This window comes from Falco cherrug, chromosome 5 (assembly GCF_023634085.1).
Source record: "Falco cherrug isolate bFalChe1 chromosome 5, bFalChe1.pri, whole genome shotgun sequence".
In the NCBI taxonomy this organism is placed as follows: Eukaryota; Metazoa; Chordata; class Aves; order Falconiformes; family Falconidae; genus Falco; species Falco cherrug.
Window position 1 is genome coordinate 37,324,107 of NC_073701.1, and position 26,863 is coordinate 37,350,969.

The following is a 26,863-nucleotide window of genomic DNA, read 5'->3' on the forward strand; positions in this document are numbered from 1 at the left end:
GCCCAACTGAAAGCAGTTACATGCTGTTTTGGGTTTGGCTTTCTCCACCTGTCACTACTAATGGTATGACTGCTAGCACAGTACCTTCTGTGCATTCTCTATAGCTTTTTTGCCAGAATCAGATGCTTATTCAGAGTATAAGAAATTACTGTATTTTCCATACTCTTCCTTGAAATTCTAATGATGCAGTGATTTCTTTCTGCCTTAGTTTCTCTTCCACTACATTATCTGAAATGCCACTGTTTCAATTTTCTATTACTTACTCCTGCCCCAGTAAACTTCCCTGTTTTCCTGACTCTGCACATGCATTCTTCACTGCCTGCTTGTTCTGTATATGTCACTTCTGTTGTTTTTCTTCATATTTAACTTCACTCCTAGCTGTCCTAAATAGAGTACCTTGACTCCTTAAATAACCACAGCTCAGGGAAATATGGAAATGGGCAGGGATAAGATTTTGTTAACTCTGCCTGAGAAACAGCTTTAGAAATTCTTTATTAACTCCCCTTTCTGTATCAGCTAAGGCAACTTCTATTTACACCTCTGTTCTTTGAATATGATCTCAGATTAAACAATAGATGGTCTTAGAATGTATTTCTAAGGTAAAATAAACACCAATATTTCAGCACTTTTATTGTTCTGTATTTTTATAGTACCTACACATCTGTTCCATTACCAAGACCCTAAATGCTAGGACAATATGTAATATATCTTTTATTTCATCACTGCTCAAGTCGAAGCCCTGCAGTCCCTGTTCTTTATGTCTTACATGACAAAAGCTTTATTACCAGGCAATGAAATGCACTGTGCTAAACCCCACATTATTTAGCATATCAAATACGACTTTGTGACTATAGTGAATAAAGGTAAGGTTTTCAAAACTTGTTCACTGGTCACAGACAGAGAATTTAAAATTAGTCCCCAAGCCCTTACGCTGCAATGCCGTCACACATTTCAGAAGATTCAACCAACATGTAAAATGGTCTGCAATGGATTTGGATGCTCTTCAGCTCTCTTGCAAGTTAAGCTTCAATAAAGGGAGTAATTAGATGTGTTTAACATCTGCTACAAAGCCACCAACACAATTTTTTTTAGCTTTGTACCAAGACTCATAATTGTATTCCCAACCTGCTTCCAAGTTAATTTAACAGGGAAGGAAAAAAAAAATGCCTTTTACAAGTGAAACACATTTTGTAACTGCTTTCAGTGAAAATCCTGCTCCTTTCACACCTCTTATGAATGCGTATAATGTTGCCCCTGCTCCTGCTGAAAGGCTCTATTACTGTTGCTAGTATGATGGATCAGTTTTGTAGATGTAAATGCAAGTAGCTGCAACTATCAAATGCACTTCTAGATACCTGAATGACGACACCCACAGCTTTTGCGTAAAGCAGTAAAGACACTAACATGTTATATGGCAAAGGTGTATACGTTCCATATACACCCAGCCTCCTTATTTTCAGCACACTACCATAAAATCAGGTCCAAGGCCATTGGCTTGCCTTTGACTGATTACTGAATGTGCATTTATTTAATGACCAGTCACAAATCTGCCCTCTTCCACAGAAAAATGAATATACTATTTTAACTTCTGCAGTATGAAGCAACATAGACCAGCCATTCAACTGTAGATTCAATTAAGAACTTTAATCAAAGCACAGACAGTAGAGAATAGAGTATCCTGAGTTTCATTCCGAAAGATAAAAATAACCATCACAAGTATTTTACAAATCTAGAAAATGTAAATTTTCCTTTTAAAGTAATATACAAATGTTTTTTCACTATAAAATGTATAATAAATTTCTATGTTACAACTATTGCCTTCTTTTAGAAGTATGTATTCCCTGAACCGTTTGCAAAAACCAGGAGAGTATAACAAATCCAAAAGTATAATAAATATATTGCTAATGAAGGTGGTAAATGCTGAAGTGATTCAAAACATCCAGTTCTTTTATCCATCTGATTGCTAAACTAAATGGATTACTCAAATTATATTAACATGAATAAATGTTTTGAGTGTCAAACCTCAAAGCAAGATTGAACAATACAGTCAGTCAAATCTCTATGGTCTGAAAAAGATAGTAAGAGAGAAAACAATTCTTATAAAAGACCCTAAGAAACGAAGGTATTAGTTATTGAGATTTATCCAGAAAAAGACAGCACTCAGAATATGGTTTGTATTTTACCCTTCTATTTATATATAGCAGTCTTTTTGTATTATCTGATACACTAGTACTGGCTTTTGGTTGTCACCGTCATCCTCTCTACTTGCCACATTCCATCATTTGCTGAAGTAGATCTTTCTCAGTCATTTAACAAATGATTCTTCTCTGAAGGCCAGAAGACTTGCTGAAAAAAAACTCACAAAGCAGTCCAGTACCTTGCGCGGAGAAATCTGGGGAACATCTGAGAAACACTTTGACTTGGGTGCAGCTGGAATTACTACTAAATACTGAAAGTTTGAATGAGGAATAGAGGTGGTGTAGCAGAAAAAGTACCGATAAAGGTTTAATAAAAATCCCAAAACCCACTTGCTGAATGTTTTGAAATTTCACTGCACTACGCCATTGCTCACCTGGGTCAACCTGCTTGATTGTTTAAAGTCCTGCGAGGAAGGGGATACCCAGAATGCACAGGAGAAATCAAGACCCACATCTTATGGCCACATACACTACAGTAACCAACCCAGTTCATTTTGTGGCACTGACTTAAACAGGGACCCTATTCTCTTTGGCCCACTTTTTCATGATGCGGACAATGTATTCTACTTGAGAATTACCAGTGCTCTTCAGAAGATGCAGTACTTCCCGTAGAGTCTCTCTACAAAGGTGAAACACAAAGATTTAAATGAAGATAAGACCCAACTGATACAAGAAACAACTACTTGCATCAAAGCTATTTTGCAAAACATGGTTCCTAGACAGAGAGGTCCATTCATCTGCAGATCAGGAATAGGTAAAAACGCACAGTAGGTGAGATCCCAGGGGACAAAAAAAAAAAAGAAAAAATAAAAGTCTTTTATACAATTGCAACAAGGAGAGAAATTAAAAGCAAAAAGTCAGCAAAATTAATTAATTTGGAGTTTAATATGCATGTGTGTGTGTATTTATATCCTTATTCTTGCAAAGTAGTTCCCTAGAAAGCAACTTTTGGTCTTTAATGCTGCTTGCTAGTCTTCAGTATGGCAACGTCTAGGTTAATACTGCCAAATCACCTTACACATAAATACAAATAACATGGAAATGAACGTTACCAGTAGGATAAACCAGTACGAAGCTGCAGTTTGCCAGCTACTTTACAGCAAGAACTTGTATGCATATTGAAAAACAAGCAACCTATGTGTCTTTTACTGCATCTACTGCAGGAGTTGCTAAAAGGACACTTGAAGGGTGCGGTAGGTAATGAGATTATACCAGCAGAGAAGGGAATAGAAGGAAGGCGTAGAAGCCAAAATACACACCCACCAGCCATGTATGAAACAGCAGCTTTGGCCAGGGCAGAATGGCCATCTGGTGTCACAGCAGAATATTCACAATGAAACAGTTCTTAAATAACAGCCTCACTACTCTCATTCTCCCATCCAGTGAAATGGGCCAAAAGCAAAATTATCAGTAACACAGATAATTTCCTTTAAGCTTTCATCAAGTAAGTCTATTTGTCTGAAATGGACAGTGTCTTCAGAAAGCAAACTTCAATGAAAACACAGTCTCATCCACTCATTGTTTAGAGAAGTCACATCCTTCCTACAGTGCAGAGTAAATGTTTTCTTAGTTCTGTTCTGTGAAACTTAAAATGTCATGGGACAGTTTCCCATTCTTATGCCATCAACATGAAACGAGGTTCTTTTCCCTCAGTTCATGAACATACTACATTTATAATTTAGCTCTTCCTAGTATAATGACTAATGTATTTTGGTTTCCTGCAGTTCTAGCATTCACTTTTAAGTTATTCTCCATTTTTTATTCTATAAATGTTAGCGTGGAAGATACACTTCAAACTGAACGCTGCATATAGAACAACTAGCCCAGAGTCTATTCTCTGAAAGGTCAATAAAGAATTGGAAGAGGATACGTAGTCCTAAAGTAAGGTTACGATTCTGGCTTACAGCTAACTGGAAATAGGAAAAGAGTAAAGTAAATTCATATCTAACACAGAATACTCACTTTGCTTCTCGGCCAGCTAAGATCATTTGAAAGACACCCACACAAGCACCCCTCTTGCCTTCCCGGTGTTCAGGATTACTGTCCAGTCTCTCCAGAACATCAAATGCTTTGGCTGAATAGTAAAACTGATGCATCTGCATAGAAAATGAAACGTTATTTCTGACTATATGACCATCTTTCAGAAGGGAATGAAAAAGTTTGAGCTTAGTTTTCTGAAATCAGTAGTAAGCCACAGAAGCAATTGTGCATTTTCCTGTTTTTCTGCAGGCAGCAAGTGACACAGAACAGGCACATTTCAGTTCTACACAGAGAAACAGGTAGTACTGCACCATTACTGGTCTATGTCTTTGAACATATTACAGACAAACTGCACTGTGATCTTTGTTAGTCAGGAATGATCAGCACTTTTGTTTTGATCATATACAGAGAGACATACTTGGATGTCTTTTGGTTTTAACTCGGAGGTAAATTTTTTTCTTCACTGTTACAGGACAGTACAAAATAAGATTCAGTGACTATAAACCAACATAGGAAAATCACTGTGTACCCTATCTTTTTTGCCTTAGGTTCTCTACTTGTAAATGGGAACAAGAAGCAAGTTGGTTGGCAACAGTCAGTGCGAAATGGGAACAAGAAGCAAGTTGGTTGGCAACAGTCAGTGCGAAAGGAGTGACCACAGTAACTGTGGCTTTTGAAGTCAGCATAACTCATGTGGACCTTATCTATGACTGTGATTGTTTTTCATTCGGGCAAGCCTGAATAGCAATGTTATTTGTGGCTAGCATCTTCCCATGGGAGAGCACAGAAGGTAGACGGAGCATAGCCTCAGCTGGAAGCCTACATCTGCTAAGAAAAAAAGAACAGGCTGTGGGAGTTATGTTTGGAAACTTTAGTCAGAGAACACAGGTACTGCAGAATGAGTCTTCACATAATCTTCACATAAATGGTCATTTTAACCACAGCTGACTGGCAAGTACTTAAATGAATGGGAATAAAGATAGTCAGTATAAACAGTATGAGTTGTGTCAGCTAAAAAGAAAAAAATTGAATACTGATCTTTCCAAACTGGCATCTGGTCTAGTTCCATTAAGCAGATACTGGTTTAATGTCCTCCTCCTATCTTACATAAAGCAAGAAATGCTTCAACCCAAGTCATGTGCTGTTCCCTATATGGACAAGATGGGCTATTGCATGAAAAGCAGCAAGAAATTAGCCAGAAGTTGTGCATCCCAGCTTCCTCACTGAACAAATTTTGTCAGCATAGCAATCGGGCATCCAGCTACATCTTTTCTCAGGACACTGTCGACCTTGCTCCATCCGTGTTCATTCAACATTCTGTTGAGTGAAGCCTGGTGTGCAACTGCCTTCTTAAGTTACAGCTACGGTACTGTCTCTGGACCTCCAATATAATATAATGTTTCAGAAACAACGGGAAAACGTTACATAATCTCAAACAACTTGGGCCTTGCTGTTTAGTGGAAGAGGTACAAACAGCTGGCAGTGTAGAAAGAGAAGTTATAACACCATAATAATAATTTTTGAAATGCAGTTCCTTGGTCTTCGGAGCAGTCATTCATGGTCATACATAGACACATAATTAGGCTGAAAGATTTAGTCCTGAAAGTGCAGTTTTTAAGAGCTCTAGATAAATCTAAAGTGTTGGAGCTGCTTCTCCTCTAGAATACAACAAGGTTTTAAGAAGAATTCAGGCAAAGTAATCAACTGAATTAAGTGAAACTTTAAATGGTCTAGAGAGAGATTTGACATACGGTCTAACTGTCAACTTGCTTTCACAGACCGCAGCTATGGGAAACACCAGAGACATAGCCACTTGCTTGAGCAACAAGACTTTTAGGGTGAGATGGTGGATTGAATACTTGAAAGATGTGCAAGAGATAACTTGCTTAGTGCTTTTGAGGTCACAAGGTAGATTTTCTGACTTTTCAGTTATATGTTTGGTAGCATTTTGAAAACATGTTACATTGTCAGATGAAAGAAAACAGCAAAAAAGAATGTTACAGATAGTATGTGGATATTGCTGCTCTTTGGTGAGCTTGGCTGAACTGAGAATCATTGGGAGGTTTTCCAATAGGACTCCATTTACTATCTTTCCTCTATAATGGCAAGTTTGGTCACTGTATCTCTACTAAGCCTATGCTAATAGCTGCTAGCTCTTGTGTATTCACTTGCATTAGGCTCCACAGAACCAGCTCCATGAGCTTTACACCTGTTATCTGTGTTCTGCTTTTCTCACATCTGCCTTCTTACAACAGTGAACTACTATATTTGCACAATCACAAAATTACAAACTGTCTTTATATTTTATATTTAATTTAAATTAAATATAAAATGGTGGCTTCCTAAATAACTGATAAAAATTACCTTCTGGCTCTGGCCAATATAATCTGGAAAGTGGATGGCCTGTGTCTCACCATGACACTTTTCCAAAGAACATCATTTTGTCCTGTCACTGAGCTGCTACTTGTCTATGTCCCAACACAGTGCAATCACCCTTGGAGATGGCAGAGAGGATGCTAGATACAGCATCCTATTATTGTCCACTGACCTCTTGCACGGCAGTACTTTGCATAGGACAACAAATTTTTCTTTTTCTTGTAGTGCCATTTACAATCCTCTCAGACAAGATTTCTTTATATGCCTCTACATCCATCCTGCAGATGAAGCTCTCATGTTCTCTTTCTATGCTTTGCAGAACAGCAAAAAAAGTTGAACCAGAGCTAAGTCTCACTGTATATAGACACCATCTGAGAATTAGATGTTAAGAATTTAGTCAGAATTGTAATCAGCTTCCCAAGATCTCTTCACTATTTAACACAGCTTTGTATAAACTTGAATTTGGAGGTGTGCCAGCAGTGTAGTAGCACGGAGCATCAGAACTAGTAAACATTAATCCAGAAGCTTAGTATAAGTAAGGTAGCATATATTGTAACCTGTCCTAAAATGCCTACAGCATCCCTACTGAAGTGGACATTGTCTTGTCTAGCTTGACTTTTAAAAATGTTAAGACTGCTTAGTCTAACCTTATCTCTTTAGGAGTCCCCTTTAGAACAGGTTCAAAAGAAGAAGAAATATTTTGTGTTAGCAGGGATCCCGTTGTAGGCAGTTAAGCTCACCAGTTTTTCTAAGTAGTTTTACCCCTAGTGATTACACACACACCATGTCTCTCTGCCCCACTCGGGCAGATAGAATAGTAGTTGTGGGAATTCTCTTTCCATTTCTTTATGATTAACAAAGGACTATCTCCCATTGCCATTACAAGCTTTAAGGAAACAAATAACATTGACACAGGAAAAAAACGCACCATGAAGCTACTTGCTGAATCTATGCTAGATTTTTTTCTTAAAACTTTCTTGTATTTTCTACTAACAATGAATCCCTAGTAGGGGAAGAACTGTTACTGTTATTGATAGCTCTAGCATGCATTAATTTACCAATGTTTTAAACAGTGGGCTGTTGACCAAGAAGGCCTGTAGGTTAAAATACTGACTAATCCTTGCCAACTCATCTACATTATTACGACATCCTGCTGTTATAAAAGAAAGTTCACTAGTGATGACAATGATGGAAAGTATAAAAAAAAATGACTGTTGGTACAATCACTGAATTAACATGTCATACATGAAGCTCCGAAGAGAAGACTCACTCTGTAGCAATCATTTGCAATGATCTGCAATAGGTTAAAGGACTCCCCTGAGGTCTCCATCTTCAGATAGAGCTTCCAGGCCAGCTGTGGTTTCTTATTCATAATATCTGCAATAAAAAATAGCTGGGATTGTGAAAAGAAAATGACGTGCACAATACTCAATGGCAGGAGGAGTAAACGTTCCTAAATTTCTATGCTTAATGTAAATGCATGCCTCACCCTGTGACCATGAGGTTGGGAAGGGAAACTTGTCCTTATCTTCGGCCTTACTAGTGATAACAGCCAATTCATCAGAGATACAAACAGCAAGAGGAATAATTATGGCATTTACACCTCAATTTATATTTCACAGAAACAGCAATAAGCACAACTCTCATGATTTCACATGTGATTAAGGAACAGAATGGGAAGCATTAGAGAAGTTATTTTATGCAGGACAATGAACTGCGGCAATCCATTTAGATGGTGAGATTTAGTATTACGTGTTCTTAACACACATAAAAATTTTATTTGGCACAGAACTGAGGTCTTTAATACTTGGTGCCCACCTCAATCTAAACATTCAATTCCCATGATTCATAGCAAACCAAAAAGGAGGGGGTGGGGTGGCAAAGCCCCTCCAAGAATAACAAAACCCAAACTTGTCATTATGCATCTACTAGAAAAAATGTTTCCAAATTCCTGAGATTTTGTGCTAGTTTTAAATATGCCTGTATGACTAGAATTTTTCACTGGCCTTTAACTTTAAAAATTTCTGCTATACATAAATAGAAACAAAAGAATCTGAATCTTCCATCTCAGCTAGTGGAAATTCTACTACGATGTTTGAACACAAAGGGTTCTAAAATTTGATTTTCTGCAGATAAGAACCCATTCTGTTGAATCTGATGTTGATATTGGTGATTTCAGACTGATTCAAGTACTGGGAGAAAATAAAATTAAATTAAGTATTCCTTTCTTTTTAAGCCTTACTAGCTACTCACAGAGCAGCTGGCTGTTCACACATGGATCACTCTTGTGCTCTTTCAAAAGATGGACTGTTTAGTTTATTATATCTGTGCCCACTGTGCCAATACATATGTTGCAGGTGACAATCATCAACAATAAACATGTAGCACCAAATTACAGGATTTATAGACACTTCTTGTTCAGGAGGCAGCAAGACATCAAATCAGATTTTTCTTTCATCAGCTCCAGATACCATACACAGTGCCAAACAGCCAGTTCTTAATTTCCAAATACCAACCCATTCATCTAGAGAAAAGGAGTACTGTGCTAATTCACTTTTTTTTACCTTCTCTTCAAGAAGAATTTGATATAAATAGTACAATAATATTAAACAAAAAAATACTGTCTAGCATCCAAAAAATATGCATCTTTGGTACTTTTTGCCCTTTGGAAATATTTCAGCATTGAATTGTTTACAGCTCAATACCTAATCATACTCTAACATGAATGTATTGTAATGCTTTGTAATTTCCACAGCAGCTTTTATCCAGAAGGACCTAATAGTAATTTACATACTTGACACAAAAATGTAACTATATTAATCACTGAAAAGTTGTTTCTGCAAAGAATTCTAGCAGCTTGAATTCTAGCAGGGAATGAAAAATCAAAATTTTAAGACAGACACAGAAGAATACAGCAGCTCTACTGAAACTTCAGCAGGAATTCAGAATGGCAAAACACACTCAAGAACATACAGCAACTCCTATGAAAGAGCTAGACAGGTTTTAATTGATAACATGGTGTTAATTCTACTTCTTGCATAATAAGTAGCACCTTCGAAGAGTTTTGCATCCCCACATATATGTCAAAGAACTACTACAGCACAGAATCAGAGGGATGAACACTGTCTACTGAGCAACCATAAATTCCCTTTGCAATGGGAGTTCTCCTGTCAAAAAAATTCACAGAAAACATTCACATATAAAACGCTCAAACCTAACCAGGTATTGCAGCTTAATGATGTCATGGTTTAACCCCAACCAGCAACTAAGTATTGCACAGCCACTTGCTCACTGCCCCCCTGCCCCTAGTGGGATGCGTAGGAGAATCAGGGAAAAAGGTAAAACTTGAGGGCTGAGATAAGAACAATTTAATAATTGAGTTGAAATAAAATAAAATAATAATAACAACAATTGTAATGAAAAGGAGAGAGAGGGAAAGAGGAATAAAATCCAAAAGAAGAAAACCCCTCAAACAAGTGATGTACTATACAATTGCTCGCCATCTGCTGACTGATGCCTAGCCAGTCCCCAAGCAGAAACCTGCAGGCTCTGGGCACCCCCTCAATTTATATACTGAGCATGATGTTCTATGGTATGGAGTGTCCATTTGGCTAGCTCAGGTCAGTTGTCCTGGCTATGCCCCCTCCCACTTCCTTGTGCCCTCCAGCCCTCTCACGGAGGGCCTGAGAAACTGAAAAGTCCTTGACTTAGTGTAAACATTACTTAGCAACAATTAAAAACATCGGGGAGTTATTCTCATACTAAATCCAAAACACAGCACTGTACCAGGTACTGAAAAGAAAATTAATTCTACCCCAGTCAAAACCAGGACAAATGAACAAGGAAATAAACTGGCATGTCCTAAAAGTAGAGTCAGATAGGCATCCATAGGTGTCATGTGCCTGTCTGGAAAGATCACATTAGAGATGTTGAACATGTCTGCGATATGGTATTATGTCCCAAAACATACATATTTACATTCCAAGTACAACTACCGAAAACTGTTGGATAAGATAACATTTTTGTATTGAGGCACTGTAAGGAAAACAAATTGGCCTAAGGAGTCTCAGACTGAGTTATTAGAAAAGCCCACCTCTATACTATTTTGCATATGGCACTGTATCTGAATTGGGGTTCAGAAAAACTAAATAAAACTTGCTATAGGATATTTAACATAGCAAAAGTTTTCTGGGTTCACAGAAAGAATGGAAAATTTTTTGGAAGAAAAAAAATGCCGGAGATTATAAAGGACATCCCTCAGGCACAGCAGTTTGGACAACACAAAGAGTAATGTGGTAGGAAGAAAAACACTGTGAACGCTTGCCTCATCCTTCTCTTCCCTAGACATCTGACACTGGCTACTCTTGGAGGCAAACAGACCCTTGGCCCTGACCCAGTATGATGCTTCTATTTTATGTTTTACTCTGAACATTTCAGAGTTGTAACTCAGTCTTAAAAGACAGAAAATCTTCACTCAAGCAATTGAGTAGACAACTGAGAAGAAAAAGGTTCACTGGTTAGGACAAAGCTGCATTGACGGAACTATAACAGCATTGCACTGAAGCAGTAATTGCTTACTATAGCCAGGTGTATGAAAGGTGCAATAACCACCCATGCTATAACTAGTGCAATCAGCTTTTCACTTTCATAGTCCTGAATCCACCTACAACATTAAATTCAATTAGGAAAGTGGATTGCCAAGACTGATGCAATAAAGGAGGATCTGTATTCTGCAATGTTGAGAATAAAGTGACTCACAGCAGCGAGCCAGCCAGCTAAGGTAAACAAAATCATTCTTTATCTTCTCGCTCTGGATCAAAAGGAACACCTGCAGGAAGAAGGAAAATAAAAGATTATACATGCATGTACTTTTTAAACAAAGAGAAGGCACAGCTGCCTCGTTTCAACATGCAGCTAATGCTTAAGCCACACGAACAACTGCTTTATGAGAAGAGTTAGGGTATGCAACTGCAGCGTAGGGACGTCTCTGTGTCGGGTAGGTGGAGGATTCAAACAGTGCCATGCTTATCAAGGGACTTCTGCAGCTTCAAAACGCCAAGCTGTGTGCAGGGTGCGGCCTCCTCTGAACAAGTGCCAGTGGGCGGCCATGCAACACAAACAGCACAAAGGAACACTGGGCCTGTGGGAAAAGCTATTTGGAATGTGTTTGTTTAGGAAGCATTGCAAGCAATTACATTAGCATCTTCTTGAAATACCAGAAGTTTCACATATATATGAGCCTTTCCTCCCTAGACATGTCAGAGACCATTTCAGGGCAGCAATAAGCCTTTTCTAACCATTCTGGTTTCAGTAAGGTTCTGAGGCAAAATGTTCAGCTTTTGTAGCTTACTGTACAAATTCAGGTTTATTACATTCTACAGCTAAAGCAATGCATGGGGGGAGGTTACACATTTTAAATTGTACTCTGGCTTTGCTCACAGAAAAAAAGCTATTTATGCCCCTCTGCAGGTACTGTCAAAAGTCAAAGTATCTTTACAGGAGCAGATATATGTACTGGAACAGTGAGTTCCACAAATTACTGACATTTTTATTGGTTAAACATTGGTGATCCTCAATTTTGGGGCAAGGAGAAGGGGAAAAGGAAGAAATAAAAAGAAAGCAGAATTATCATTGTAAGTAGCACTTTATCATAGGTTTTATTTCATTATGTTCAGGGAGGTAAGCTGTAAGCTTTTAAATAACTTATTAAGTGCTATATGTGGAGATATTTTACAAGTTTATGAGACACTGGGGAAGGGTGATCTTTATATGAAAGTGTCATCACAAAGATCAGACATTAGGCCAGACTAATCAATTTAATTACATAATTCTGTTATTTAAATACATCAGCAATGTAACACAAATTTGTCTAGAATAATGTGTAAGAAACCTGAGTTTACACCTTTGTGATTTTGTTGCCTGGCTTCAGCTAAAGCTTACTTGAAGCATTGTCATCTTTATGAGGTCTCAGGAATTAGTGTAGCCTGCCAGCATAGTTTTAAAACATACTCACTTGACTTTTCATTAAGCTAACTAAATTAAGGCAGGTGAATTGACATATATATCCTTTTGCCTGACAGTCTTGGATATTTTTCTTAAGAGAGAGATGCACTTTCAGGTAACAGAAGTTAAGAGGGTGGGTGCTGGGGGGGAAAAAACCCACACTACCCCCCAAAACAAACAAACAAACAAACAAACAAACCGAAACCCAAACCCCCACAAAACAAAAAACGAACAACAACAACCAAACAAACCATAAAAAACCCAAAAAACTCCCCCAAAACCCAGGGGGGCTCTGTTGTTGAGAAACCTGAAGAGTTAAAAAGTTAGAAAGACAAGACAAACAAAAACCTCAAACCAACCAAACCTATATGATTCACTTCAGGCTATGTGGTTGCTTTTTTTTCCTGGCTTGTCTTCTTTCTGGTCTTGTGGAAAAGATTGCTTCCATCTTCATAATAGCTATTTGCTTTTGCATATTTTAGTTGTAATTAAGTTTCTTCTGCACATAGACACAAAAAATGCTGTGTGTAGAAGTTAATCTCTTCCAGCTGTATCTGTATGCTGCTGAATAAGATACTGAGCACTTCCTCTTTTCCTCCCACATCTCTCAGAGGAAGAATATGGGTTTTTTAAACACAAATTTCTAGGGACACCTAGAAGCTCTTAACTATTCAGTGCCTTTTACTCAGCATGCCCTAGTCAGTCTGATCAATAGGACTGCCTGGGATCCCACACAAAGCATAGGAAATCTGATTAAGAGGGCATTCTTTGATCAATTAGATAGCTACAAGCACTCTTGTGATGCGCCACAAGCAGCATGACTCCCCATATACCTCACATTACAAGATTAGCAAGATAATCTTTTCTGAATAGTGTTCGTTGAGAGTTTCAGTTCCTCTAAGAAGGGGAAGATGATGTTCCACACAACCTACTTATTTTCAACCAACATGAAGATCTAGAGGGAGAAAAGGAAGGAAAGGGGGGAGTATGTGGGAAATGTTTCCATTGTTGTTTTTTAAAGAAAGTAAATACATACCTCTTCAGCCTCACTAAAATTGCCCATGGCAGCTTTGGCTTGGGCGTAGTTGAAGTTAAATGTGTCATCGTTGTAGAAGTAACTCTGGAAAATATGCCACACAAACAATCCCCAAATAAATAAAACAAAAAAATCTACTCCCATGGTAAAATAACACTAAAAATACCCCCACCCCCCGCCCCCTGCAATGTGAGTCAGGCTATATCAAGACAATGGGAAGAAAAAAGAAAAACCTACATTATGAACAGACGGCATTTATAAACAGTGGGTAGAAAATTATGGACTGGCTTTCCATCCTACATTCGTGACTACAAACACAGCTGGAACATTCCACAGTATTAACTATGAGAGATCTGGAAAATGCTCTAAGTTCAAAATTGCAGTGGCAGCTTTTGTGGGTATAATTTTCACTTTGGGCATGTGAAGACATGCTGTGCTGCCATGGTCTCTTTCACCTCCCAAGCACTTATTTCACCACTAGGGTGGGTAAATAGGCAGTTGACTCTCTAACAGCTTAAGGAGATGAACAGTTTGTTTTTCTAGGACTTCTCAAGGTTCAACACAAGATCCTGTGGACCTGATTATGTGACAGATGCTAGTCTGACACACTGGATCCCATGACGGAGGTGAAGCTGCAGTACTGGGCTGTAGCCAGGCAGCTCACTGTGTAATAGGACTTCCTTAGGCTCAAACCTTGCTTACAGGCACCCTTCTCTCTATCTTAAGTACAAAACCAAGTTTTTCTTTCCCATAATATTAGACTGGACATGCCTGGCTAATGACAGATCAGGCTGATATAGCTGTATCTTTTTGGAAAAGCTGCATGGGCCAAAGCGGGAAGTACAACTCTAGGTACAGGTTAGCCTGATGTTTGGGTTTGACCCAAATAGTTTAGATTTGATCATGGTCAGATGTCCAAACTGAAGTATAACTCAGACAACCAGAAGTCAGCTGAGCAAATGGGTCTTTACAATTTAATACTATATTACAATTGATGTTGTTTTGTTGCCAACAGGGTAAGTGGGATAAAGTGCCTTATATTGATATCTTTATGACTTTGTATAGAGAACCAGATACTCAGAAAAAGTGTAAATGGGAGGAGATGTGTTGATGCTGTATGTGCTGGGAAGAAGAAGAGTATACGTGGAAAGAATTGCAGTAAGAATGGGACTGTATGTTGTTGCAGGAGGAACTGGAGGATATACAGTTGTTGGTGCCCACAGTCCCACACCTATATGGTACAAATGCAGGAAAAATCATCAGATGCTTCCAAAACTGCGCTCCTCACCCCCCCAAAAAACCCCCACCAAACCACAAACCAAACCCCAAACAAAAACCTAAACCAGATGGGTGATAAAAACTTCAGTCCTGTTTCCAGCAGGACAAGGGGGCAAGTCCAGTCTGAAGCTAGTCTCAAAGAGCAATCTCAATCTCAGAGGTCAAGCACCTCTGAGACAAGCACTAGGGGTGGAGGGCTTACCAGTTCTTGTACATGTGCCATTTGCTACCTCTGATCTGGAAACAAACTGTCAGTTTTTATCAGGAAAACCCTGACAATGTACCAGTTCTAGAAAACAGGGTCCTAAAGAAAGTCCATCAGCTTTTTATGAGAGGTTGTGAGGTAGACAAAAAGTGGACGGATTTAAATCTAGATGCGAAAGCTAATCAGAAAATGTCGAACATGTTATTAGTTGGACAATCATCACAAGCTGTAAGAAAAAATTGCAGAAGGTCGACAGGGCAAGAGGAATGTCTGTCTCACAGTTGATAGAGATAGCATATAAAGTGTGTAAAAAACGAAAGCAGAAAAAAGAACAAAAAGCATCTCTATTGGTAGCAGGTAACAGAGGAATAGGTAGAGGAAGAGGAAGAATAAAGAGAGGAAGAATGGGAATGGGGTTGGGAAGAGATCTGAAAAGTCGAACATCCTTGGGACTGAATCAGTTGTGCTATATGCAAAAAAGAAGGACATCAGAAGGAGTGTCCTACCTCGGGGGGGAAAGCGTGAGTCAGGGGACAAAAAGGATGTAAATCTTATTTTGTTAGAAAATTAGGATGAATGAAGGGGACCGGGGGATAAAATCAAAGTTTCCCCAGCTGATCCTCTGGTTCCAGTGAAGTTGGTGAATGAGATTACTGATTATTTTTTTTTGACGGATAGTGGAGCAACTCATTTCCTAATCATTAGTTGTAAGTGACCCTTAAATAAAATGACAACCCCAATTGTTGGGACAACGGGAAAATGAACTATATGGCCTCTCTTAAAACCTATGGAATGCACAATTTGAAATACTAAATTAACTCAATAATTTCTATATATGCCTTATTATGCAAGTTGAATGCTCAAATAACTTTCTCTGAGAATTCTGTACAGCTCCACATCCCACCTGATACAGCTTCAAAAGCATAAATTTGCTTGCTGACAGATAAAACTTTAGAGAAGCCTGAATACAACATCCCAGACATGGTATTGAATGCGATAATTCTCTTGGTTTGGGCATATAAGAAACTGGGAAAAGCAAAGAATGCATCTCCTATTGAAATTGAGTTGAAACCTTAGGCAAAACTGGTAAGGAGAAGACAATACCCTATCAAAATTGAAGCTAGGAAAGGGTGGGAACCAATAATTAATGCCTTCCTAGAACATGGACTGTTGCAGGAGTGCCAATCTGAATATAATACTTCTATATTGCCTGTAAAGAAACCCAGGACTCATGAGCTGGTCCAAGATTTAAGGGAAGTAAATTGGATCACTGTAGATGTTCATCTGTGGTAACAACTCCATATATGCTTTTAGCCACAATACCAGAGACAAATGTTTATTTTACAATTCTGGATCTGAAATCTGCATACCTGTTGATGAGCAGAGTCAGACCCTCTTCACCTTTGAATGAGAGCACACAACTACCGGAAGAAAAGTCAGTTAAGCTGGACGGTGCTCCCACAAGGTTTCAAGAACAGCCTCACTCTGTTTGGTAATGTACTGGCAAAGGAACTGGAGCCATGGCAAGGTAAATACCCTGATATTACTGTGCTTCAATATGGAGATGACAAGTTGATTGGAGCGAGCTGTTTGGAAGCAACAGTTAAGTTTAGAAAACCTACTGGCATTTGCAGGTTACCAGGTTTCAAAAAGTAAAAGCACAAATAGCTCAAGAAAAAGTTCAATATTTAGAGTTTGAAGTTCCCAGGGGAAAGAGAGAACTTGGAACTGATAGAAAAGAAGCCATCTGTCAGGTATCAGTGCCAAAGTCAAAGAGAGCTATAAGGATTTTTAGGAATGGCAGGATGGTGCAGGATATGGATACCAACTTTTGAATGGATGGCTAAGCCTTTATATGAAGCCATAAAAGGTCCTAGAGAACTGTTAGAATGGACTACAGAATTTCGGAATGGTTTTGATGACATAAAACCAAAATTGATGGAAGCTCCAGCTTTGGGCTTACCTAACATGAACAAGCCTTTTCAGCTGTATGTACATGAAAGGCAGCAGGTGGCGCTGGGAGTGTTAACTGAGCTGCTTGGTGACTGGAAGTGGCCAGTCAACTATTTTTTGTAAACAATTAAGTGAAGTAAAGGCTGGCCTGCTTGCCTATGAGCTGTAGCTGCCACAGCACTGCTAACTGAAAATCAGCTTTAGGACCCCAGTGACTGTCCTAGTGCCTCAGGCAGTAGCAGCTGTGCTAGAACAGAAAGGACATCACTGGATCTCTCCTACTCCGCTAGTGAGATACCAAGCAGTGTTGCTAGAACAGGACACAGATCTTACAACAGTAACCTCCCTGAACTCTGCCACCCTATTGCTCCTGCCAGAACAAGAACCTATACAACATGATTGTTTAAGTACTATTGAGCAAGTTTTTGCTAGCAGACCAGACTTGAAAGATGGACCATTTGGGAGCCCAGATACAGAAAGATATAGAATTGTTCATAGATGGGAATAGCTTTGTATGTAACAAAGTAAGACAGGCAGGATATGCAGAAATGGAAGATATTGAAGCTAATGTATTACTTCCTAATACACCAGCCCAAAAGGCAAAAATAATTGCTTTAACTCAAGCATTAGAAATTGGAAAAGGGAAAAGGATTAACGTCTGTACAGATCCTAAGTATGCATTTGGAGGTATTCATGCTCATGGAGCAGTCTGGAAAGAAAAAGGAATTACTCCTGGGGAACACTGGAAAATAGATTTTTCTGAGTTGCCGAGCTGCAACCAGTATAAGTATTTGCTTGTTTTAGTAGATACCTTTTCAGGATGGCCGGAAGTGATCCCTTGCTGTACTAATCGGGTGAGAGAAGTCGTTAAGATACAATCCTTAACAATCAAGGAGCACTTTTGCCTTTGGATTTACCAGTGCATCAATTTCAACCAGGAGATCTGGCTTACCTCAAAAGTTGGAGAGATGAACCACTAAAAGAAAAATGGAAAGGCCCATATGCTGTTCCAGTGACTGCCTACATAGCAGTGAAATTAGGAGTAGTTGACTTCTGGATACATTATACCTGGGTGAAGAAGGCATGTATAACAAAACTGTGGACCACTGAACAAACTGGGGACTGTAAATTAAAATTTTCTAAAGGTTGATGAACCGTACAAGGGATTTTGAAAAATCATATCTTGAATTAGATTATACTTAAGGATTAATTTTGTATTGTTGCATGCTAGTAATAAGAACTGTAGTAGTAGTAGAATGCATGCAGAAGAATATTGATTTCCTTGTAACAAGAAATGGTACTAGAAATTGGTATCCTTTGCTTAGTTATAGTGATAGGACAAAGCAGGAACTCTGAGAAGCAGCCATTAAAGGACCCTTGGGAGGAAAACAGGCATTTTAAACCAAAACAGAAAAGAATACAAATAGTGAACAAACCCAATTACTAGGTCTGTACACACTTCCTAGAAACCTCAGAGAGAGGAACTCCTTTAATCAGGATTCTCATGCCTGCTAACGTATCTTGGGGAGAATTATGGGCAAATACGTCCTTTAATATAAACTGAGGAAGAGAAGAACAGGAATGGGAAATATCACTGTTCTCCTGGAAAATTATTACACTTGTATCCAAAGATGCAATCCTATGAAAGGAACAGATAAATCAGATTGCAAAATAGGTTATCCAACATTCCTTGGGAAATACACACAATCTAATAAAACAATTGGCTGACTTGACTACTCAAAATAGAATGGCTTTTGGGTAGAGATTTGTTAATGGATAAAGAAGGTGATATACATTGTGACTGTACGAATTCTAATATTTGTGAATATATATGTATTAATTCGATGTACATGGAGATATTCGATCTTGTGTGGGCTGACCAATGAAAAGATGATACTAATATAAGGGGAAAATATAAATTCTTTCCTTATACAGTCTCAAAGGGGGAATATGAAACAAGAATTATAGACTTTAAAGAAAACAAGAAAGAATTTGAAAAACAGAGGATGTTAATCAACCCTTACAAACAGTTAACAAGACATGGCCTTGGGAGAAGGAATAGTCATCATCATAAATATGCCAAGCTGGGACACAACAAGATAAACTCAAGGGGAACCAAATGGTTAATGAGACCAAACAGAAAATTACTTGAACTATACATGAACTATCCTAATTAACATACTAAAAGGTCCACCCTCGAGCAAAGAGAGCCCTCTGCAAACAAAGCCCTCTCCCCATAGAACATGCAGTGAAAAGAAAGAACATGTTACCTCTAAATGGAGACAAGGCTAGTAGGAACCAATGAGAATTAAGTGTGACTAAATGTAATTATAAACAATTGTTCAAAGTGTATAAAATGTTTTACCATGTGTTAAGAGGTGGGCTAGTTTTGTGGATTTACCACCTAGCACCCATCTCTGCACAGACATGCAATAAACAGATATCTTGGCTCTGTGTGTGTTTCAGCTTTTGCACACCAGGTGAAGAACCCTGATTTGACTGCATAACAGCAATGTGTGTGAAAGATGTTTTTCCTTATATAAACATCTATAAAAGAAACAGAACTGGTGTAGGAAGATCAAACTTCCCTCATTAAAGTGTGAGGAGAAGATAAAAAGCATAGTTGGGACTGTAAAAAAGATATGGAAGCAAGCAGGAAAATACTTTCCCAGTGCTCTCTTATCTTCTTCAGTGATGTAGGGACATTGGACAAACCTCTCCCCTTCCGTGTCACAGGCAGTCAAAGGGTACAAATTCAGGCCACCCACATATATATATATATATCTCCATCTCAAGCTAGTGCCTTGGCAGGAGAGGTGGGGGGTTGCCACCATTTGCTGGATGTCTAGGTTTCACCCAGATAGTGTTATGTTAGGGTTCAAAAGCTGGCAAATACAACAAGCTATGTGAAAGCACCAGGTTGAATTAATCAGGAGATTCTTGAGCCCAGTTTGTGAAAACATTTCAGTACCCTTAGGGTGAACTAATGGGTTTTTCCATATAAGAATTACAACATTTCACTGTGTTCTTCCTCAGTGATAGTTTCATGTGAATCAGCACAAGTCCCAGGTTAAGCAAAGCTGGTGAGCAAGATCCTAGTTTTAAGGCATGAATAGTTTCCTCTGTTCAAATAGTTCCCACTGTATTTTTGAATTAAAATGGAAAAGAAACTGTCAGTAATCAAACTCAAAAAATATGTCATTCTATTCTGGCTGTATTAGTACTAGAGACCAGACCTGCTGCAAAACCAAAACTAGCAAGAAATGAACTACTGCTGCTGATAGTGCAAAACATTCACAGCAGCTAGATTTGTAAATTTTTTTAAAACCACATTGTATGTACTGGACTTCACTCTTTTGTGGTCTTTCTAGTGGTCTTCAGTCTTTTCCTAAAACTAACTGTGGTCTGAGTGGTGTCCATTTCAATGAGATGCTCAGATACCCAGTTGAACAATGAAGCATTCCTTGCGGCCAGAACTCAGCTGAGCCTGAATTAGCTTGTCTTCTCAGTTGATCCTCAGTATTATAATGTCACCCTCAGGGCAGCTAGCAACACATTTATAATAAGGTGTCCTTTGAGACATTCTCATGCCTACAGCAGTTTTAATCAATCATGGATGAAGGTGGTGTTTCCTGACAGAATATCACGCAACCAATCTTCACAGAGTGTGCAGCTCCACTTAAAGAGCTGCAAAGATTCTACTTAAGTTTACTCCTGTGAATGAAACACAGAGGTCACAGAGGTAACTGTAAAGCCACCTAAACCTTGCCTGTTACATGGTACAGGAAAAATTATTTGCATCCATGTGACCTGAAGAGTAGGGCAATGACCTAAGTAAATCTGAGCAGTGGCTAGTTTCAGCTAAAAAATTATGAGAATGATCAACTACTTCAAAAGGACCATGCAAGGAAAGTGGCAGTGGGCAGATAAATAACAAGGACTAAGGACAAAAGTTACCAACAGTGCTATGTCTCAGATTACTTGTATTTATGATTCCCTTCAAGAATTTAACAAATACATATTTTACTTAAAGCTTAATCATTTTGCAACTTGCTAGATAGAGTCTATGAAACTTTCCAAAATCGCAATTTCAACCCTACCTTGAACTATGACAATGAGTTCCATAAACCAACTGTGTTTTGAGGGACAAAATTCTTCTTAGAAAAGGCATTGTGAAATTGCTGCAATTCCAGCAAGCTGTATCTTGTTTTCAGACTCCCCTAATACAAATGGCATATCTACCTTGTTTATTCTAATCCTCATTTTATAGAATTCTATTTTCTTAATTTCCTTATATATATTTTATGAACTTTCCTCTATAGCAAATAATATTTATCTTCTAAATCTCTTAAGACAATATTTCAATTTCTAATTATTCTCTGAATCAACTTTCTTTCCACATTTGAGGGGGTAGTGGCCAGTATTTCAAATAAGAGTATACTACTGTGCAATGAAAGGCATCAATCTTCTTTCTATACTGAATTTTCTTTATTTAGCTTAGCATTTTGTTTCCCCCTTATAAACGCATGCTCATTACAACTGTGAAAACTGAGGGACTATGCTAAAAAAATTCATTATCTTTGCCTAGATATGGGTCAAATCAAAACATATATATGGTTACTGATGCCAAAGGCATGTATATGTGGACAATTCCAGCTTGCAAATCCATGTATATACATTATAATGTGCAACAGTATTTCTACAGAACAGCAAAACAGCTAAGTTTTTGAAACAAAGCAGAACACCCAAACAAGCAGTCAGATAACCCTTCCCCTCTCCTGTGCACACATAACAAAATTGTTTCTCCCAAATCTGACAAAGTAAGAATGCTTCTTCTTCTAGTTGATAAACATAGCAGGACTGAAGGGTTGCATACTTGCATACATATTCTGCCTCCCTCCTGACAGTTTTTAAACATTATATCTATTCCTCATCTATATTTTTCTCTGCATGGGCTCTTCCAAACATCACACAAAATAACACCAAGTATTCTGTACTCTTCCTTTTCTCTTCAGATTTTCTTTCCAAACCTTCCTGTAACACTTTCCTTCATACCCTCACAGATGCAGAATTGTGTCACCTAATCCCCTCCCTGTAGCACTTATCTTGCCTCACAACTCTGGGCTATCCTCTAATCACTCTATTGCCTACTTTCACTCTCTTAATTTCTGTTTAGCATCTTGTTTGTTTCTGGCTCTTTCCCTTACAAACACTAGCCTTACTTCCCAATATTAATGACAACTCCATTTGCCTCCCTAGATGCTACGCTTCTCTCTCTCTCATTTCTAAGGTTTCCCATATACCTTGGAGGTGGTGAGTAAATTTTAACTTTTTCAGGTTAGAACTAGTTTTAAAACTTTTTAAAGGAAATTGAAAGAGCTGGCATTTCTACGGGGTGACCCATTCCATTCTAAGATAAGCGTAAGAAATACACAGGGTGAATTATCCTCTAGAAATTACCATCTGCCACCATTGGCTATAGACTGAGACCAAATGATCAGTTATAACTAGAAATCTGATTTTTGGGTGGCTCAAGTTAGGCAAGACAAATCTCACTGTTAGTTTCCAGCTCCCCTTTTCTTCGATTACACACACTCCAATTTAAGGTGGTGGTAGTGTGGGGTATCTCTTCATTCCACTACAGTGGAGCCATTCTAGTGTCTACAGCCACTATGGCATTTCTTCAGTGACCTCTTTCCAGACAAAGTTTAAACACCCTACATCTTCACCATCAGCTGCTTTTGGCACCATTACAACCACGTTTTTCTTTAGATCTCACCCCCCTTAGAACACTGTAATTCTGCTCATCTTGTATAGCTCCCTAATAATTTATTTTTAGATTCATGTTCATCTTCCTACCAGATATGAGTTCTTACAACTCTAGTTTCAAAACACTGGAATGAAGCTGCAATCAGTTAACCCCATAGTCACACTTCAGACTCTCTTTTTTGCCTCATGTCTGACTTGTAACTGGATATCTGTAAGTTATCCATTGAATACTGGTGATCTGATAATGCTGCATTATAACTGCAGACTCCTTCTCTTACTTTGAAAAATGCCACATTGCCTGCGTACCACTCAGATTACTTCTGCAAAAAATAATATTCTTAGCTTACTGCTTTGGTAATACTGCCCTATCTTAGCTCTTCAGTGACTGCTTTCCCTGTAAAATATAAGGACATTCCTTAATGTCCTATCTTCCTTATGCTCTCTTGTTCATAAAAATGTTGTCCCCAATTATCAACCAGTGACAATAATCTCCATCATTCATTTGATAAGTCTTGAGAAAACATTTGCTTTTTTACCTCCATGCTGCTCACCCCATAAATACCCACAGTTTTTTTCATTGTCTTTCTTTAATTATCTTCCTCATTTTCTGTGATGCCACCAGAAAGCCTGATAGTGGTTAAATTGCAAGTGTGGTGAGACCATCGTGCCCATCATGCTGCACAATGCTATCTTATAAACTGCTTCTTTACATTTTGATCCATTTACTGTACTGACCACTTATGTCCCACTGTTACTCCTGTGTTTTGCTGTTACTCCTGTGTTTCTGTATCTTTTTATGCTTACATAGTGTCTCTAACAGTACGGTCTAATTCCTTAAGTAGTGATTCCATGCATTAGAGTATTACCAATACTAAATAAAAATACTAACCTTGACTGAGTTGAGGTAAATCAGGACATTACCAAACTGTCTAAGAAGAAAGAAGCAGGAGGACATGCACTGTCTCCCTGGAATGGTATCTAAAATTCAGAAGGGAAAAGCAGATTTGTAGAATTAAAAATCACTGCCAAGATTTCTGGGAACTATAAATGCAGCTAACTTCTAAAAATAGTGTAACTTGCATTTTCAGGCAAAGGACCGTACTAGAAGTTAGAATAGCTACTAGTTCATCTTGTCAACTTTCTCTACAGCATCCAACTATTGCAAGACTGTATTCATCAGCAAATTCCACAGAGAAAAATTGTTTAAGTAACAGCCCTTTTCCATGACACAATTTATGCAGCATATTTTTACCATTAATTACTCTTACTCTTAGGAAAAGACACCTGATACAAAGCCCAAGTTTGTTATTCTAACCTCATTAGCCTTTTTTCTTTAAAATTATGCTTCTCAGTTATCCTGGTCAAAGCATCTCTACATATTTTAATTTTACTTCCCATAAGAGTAAACTTGGTATGCTGAAAATATTGTTATAAAAAAAATCAATACATGCACAGGAAAAATACTGAGTGATAAAATACAATATGAAAATTAATTTCCATGCATTTGGGATTACCACATTGTTAACAAGTGGTAAACAAGTTGGATATATCAGTTTAAATGAGTGCCAGTACATTTTGCTGCTGTCAACGTCATCATAAACTTTGCTGCCATCATACTATGCTGTTGTCTACTCTGTAATTGCAAGCTGTGTTACGGAAAAACAATTTAAAAGCTTTTTTAGGGATTATGAAGTAAGCTTACTAGGATTAATGTTTGTTAGACCCAACTAGCAGCAATTGGTCAGAGATGGATGACCTCAAGCAGCAGCTGGAAAGGCATAAATGCAAGTGATGTCGAATCACCGCTATTTCACTATGTCAAATGATCACTAGTGAGCATGCTTCTCTGTGCACTTTGGTAAGGTGACAGGAGATAAGATCCTAAGGCTTCCAACAGCCCTGAAGTAATCTGCTCCTGTAAGTTAGTTACCATCAATCCATCCACAGTAGGAAGTTATGTATCTTTTCTTTATATAGAAATGTCATGTACCTGAACACCAGTATTTTGACTCCATACACAGCACAAAATATAGCATTCCATCGGAAAATTGTACTTTCTCCTTTACATAAGGTAGGGTAGTAATTATTCCTGGAAAACACTATGTAAGATCGCAAAATATATTTTGAACGAAAGCAGAACCTTGTTAACTTTTATCTTTTAGCAGTAGGAGATACCGAGCTTGGATGGCCTATCATTTCCATATAGAGACAATCCATCCTCACCTATGTCTGAACCACATTATTTAGTTCTCCAGCTTAAGAAAATTATTCAGTTATTTATCAAATGTTCACTTGGGAGCAGAAACTGGCCTGTATATTACCTGTCATTTTTTACATGCAGGCATACTTATCATGACACATATATGCCTTGACAGGACAAAAACAGAAACAGTTTTCCTCGGTGTTCCTCTGCTCTTTTTTTGTTGCAATGAGAATGCGGATAGCTCAAAAGTGCCCCTTCTCTCACATTCAATTTTTGAAGTTCATAAACTCACAGCACTTTATTTTAAACAATTTTTTTAAAAAAACCAAATAACCCTGCAAAGAAAACTTCAAACCAAGAAGACATTTTTAGTAAAAATGATTCCCAGTAACAAAATATTAGAGTCACATTTTCCCCATATATGATTGGAGAGTTTTTAAGCTTTAGTACGTATTCTTATGTCCACATTTTTGCAGAAAATTTTGTTATCCCAGTATACTATCCTCCATATACTCTTAGAGAAAGATTTCATTAAAAAACCAAACAAGTAAAACATCTGTAAATCTCACACAACTCAGCAATGAATACTACTAGTGACAGGAAAACTAGAGTTTTATAGTTCTGATTCATCCCATGTGACTCATACAGGAAGAGGGAAAAGTTCTGATTTTTAAAAATTATGTAGAGTGACCTAAGAATACCTCAAAGAAAAGTCCAGAAGAAATGTTTCATTCCTCTCACTAAACACCAGATATGCCTGACTTGGTCCTAAAAGAGGACCACTGAAAATTAAAGGGGTGCTTTTCTCCATTATTCTTGCAGTGTTTTTAGGGTAGTTTATAAGACTTACTTAAGCACCAGAAACACTGTATTTAATGGAAATCTTAATGTTCGTTTACTTTTGCTAATGTTCCTCTTGCCCCGTTTCTACCCTAACTTATCTCAGACATCTGATCTGTTTAATTTTCCATCCAGTTAAGACCCTGGGAGAAGAACATGAGAATTAACTATAAAAATCTATTTATATCCTCCTTTGTAATGCCTGTTCCATTTTGTGTCATTGGGATTAAGAATTGTTTTTAAGCTTAAAAAAACCCCAAACAACAAAACCAAAACAACAGTAAAGCAAGCTGCTGTTCTGGGTCGGGTTTTTTTGTTTGTTTTAGGTGTTCCTCTTAAAACTTAAATACATACATAAAATACAGAATACATACATAAAAGTATGTAACTTCCAATATGAGATTAAGTGTGTACATGTTTTGAAAAGCATTTTCACATTAACTCTGTCTGCTCTATGTTCCTTGAACCTCCAAGTCAGAGATCTAACTGAAAATAGCAAAAGGCTTAATTAACAACCCCAAATGACTTTACAAATGCATGACACTGTACTCTTCCTAAGCTATCTGTTGCTGCTTTTTTCTTAATGCAGTCATGGGTTTCTACAGTTAACAAAAGCAAGTCAGAAAGACAGGACCTTGCTTTGTAAAAACATTCTACATCTTCATTTTAATCCATTAATTTTTTACAATCCACATTAAAATCAAGAGCCTTGTAGGCCCATTTGTGAGCAAAGGGTAGGATTTCCTCACTCTGGTGAGCACAATCTACTTTTGTATTATAAATCTGCAAAGCAGCTAAGTAACTTGATAAAGATCTTAAACAGACAATCTAGTGGTGGTACTAGCTCCTTGCAAGGATTGGCTCAGTGGTAAGTGCTGAAGCATGACGTACACGCTTGAATAGCGTGGCTGGCTACTTAACAAAAGCCCAAGTATACAACAGCAAGAATTCTGTTCTCCATTCTAAATCCAGCAAGAGAAAGGCAGCAGATCAAAAATGACCACAAATATACAGCATAGTGG

At 38.0% G+C, this 26,863-nt stretch overlaps 1 protein-coding gene across 1 annotated transcript in view; it reads right to left on the minus strand.

Moving 5' to 3' along the window:
- Nucleotides 1-1,623: 1,623 nt before the first annotated feature.
- The window catches only part of IFT56 (intraflagellar transport 56), a 55,263-nt gene continuing 30,023 nt past the window's right edge, over nt 1,624-26,863 (minus strand). The window contains exons 13-18 of the mRNA XM_055712384.1: nt 23,688-23,776; nt 13,594-13,677; nt 11,313-11,382; nt 7,825-7,931; nt 4,161-4,294; nt 1,624-2,817 (exon numbers count right to left, since the gene is read on the minus strand). Coding sequence (XP_055568359.1) covers nt 2,706-2,817; nt 4,161-4,294; nt 7,825-7,931; nt 11,313-11,382; nt 13,594-13,677; nt 23,688-23,776 — 596 coding nt within the window. The 3' untranslated portion in view covers nt 1,624-2,705. The remainder of the gene's footprint in view (nt 2,818-4,160; nt 4,295-7,824; nt 7,932-11,312; nt 11,383-13,593; nt 13,678-23,687; nt 23,777-26,863) is intronic.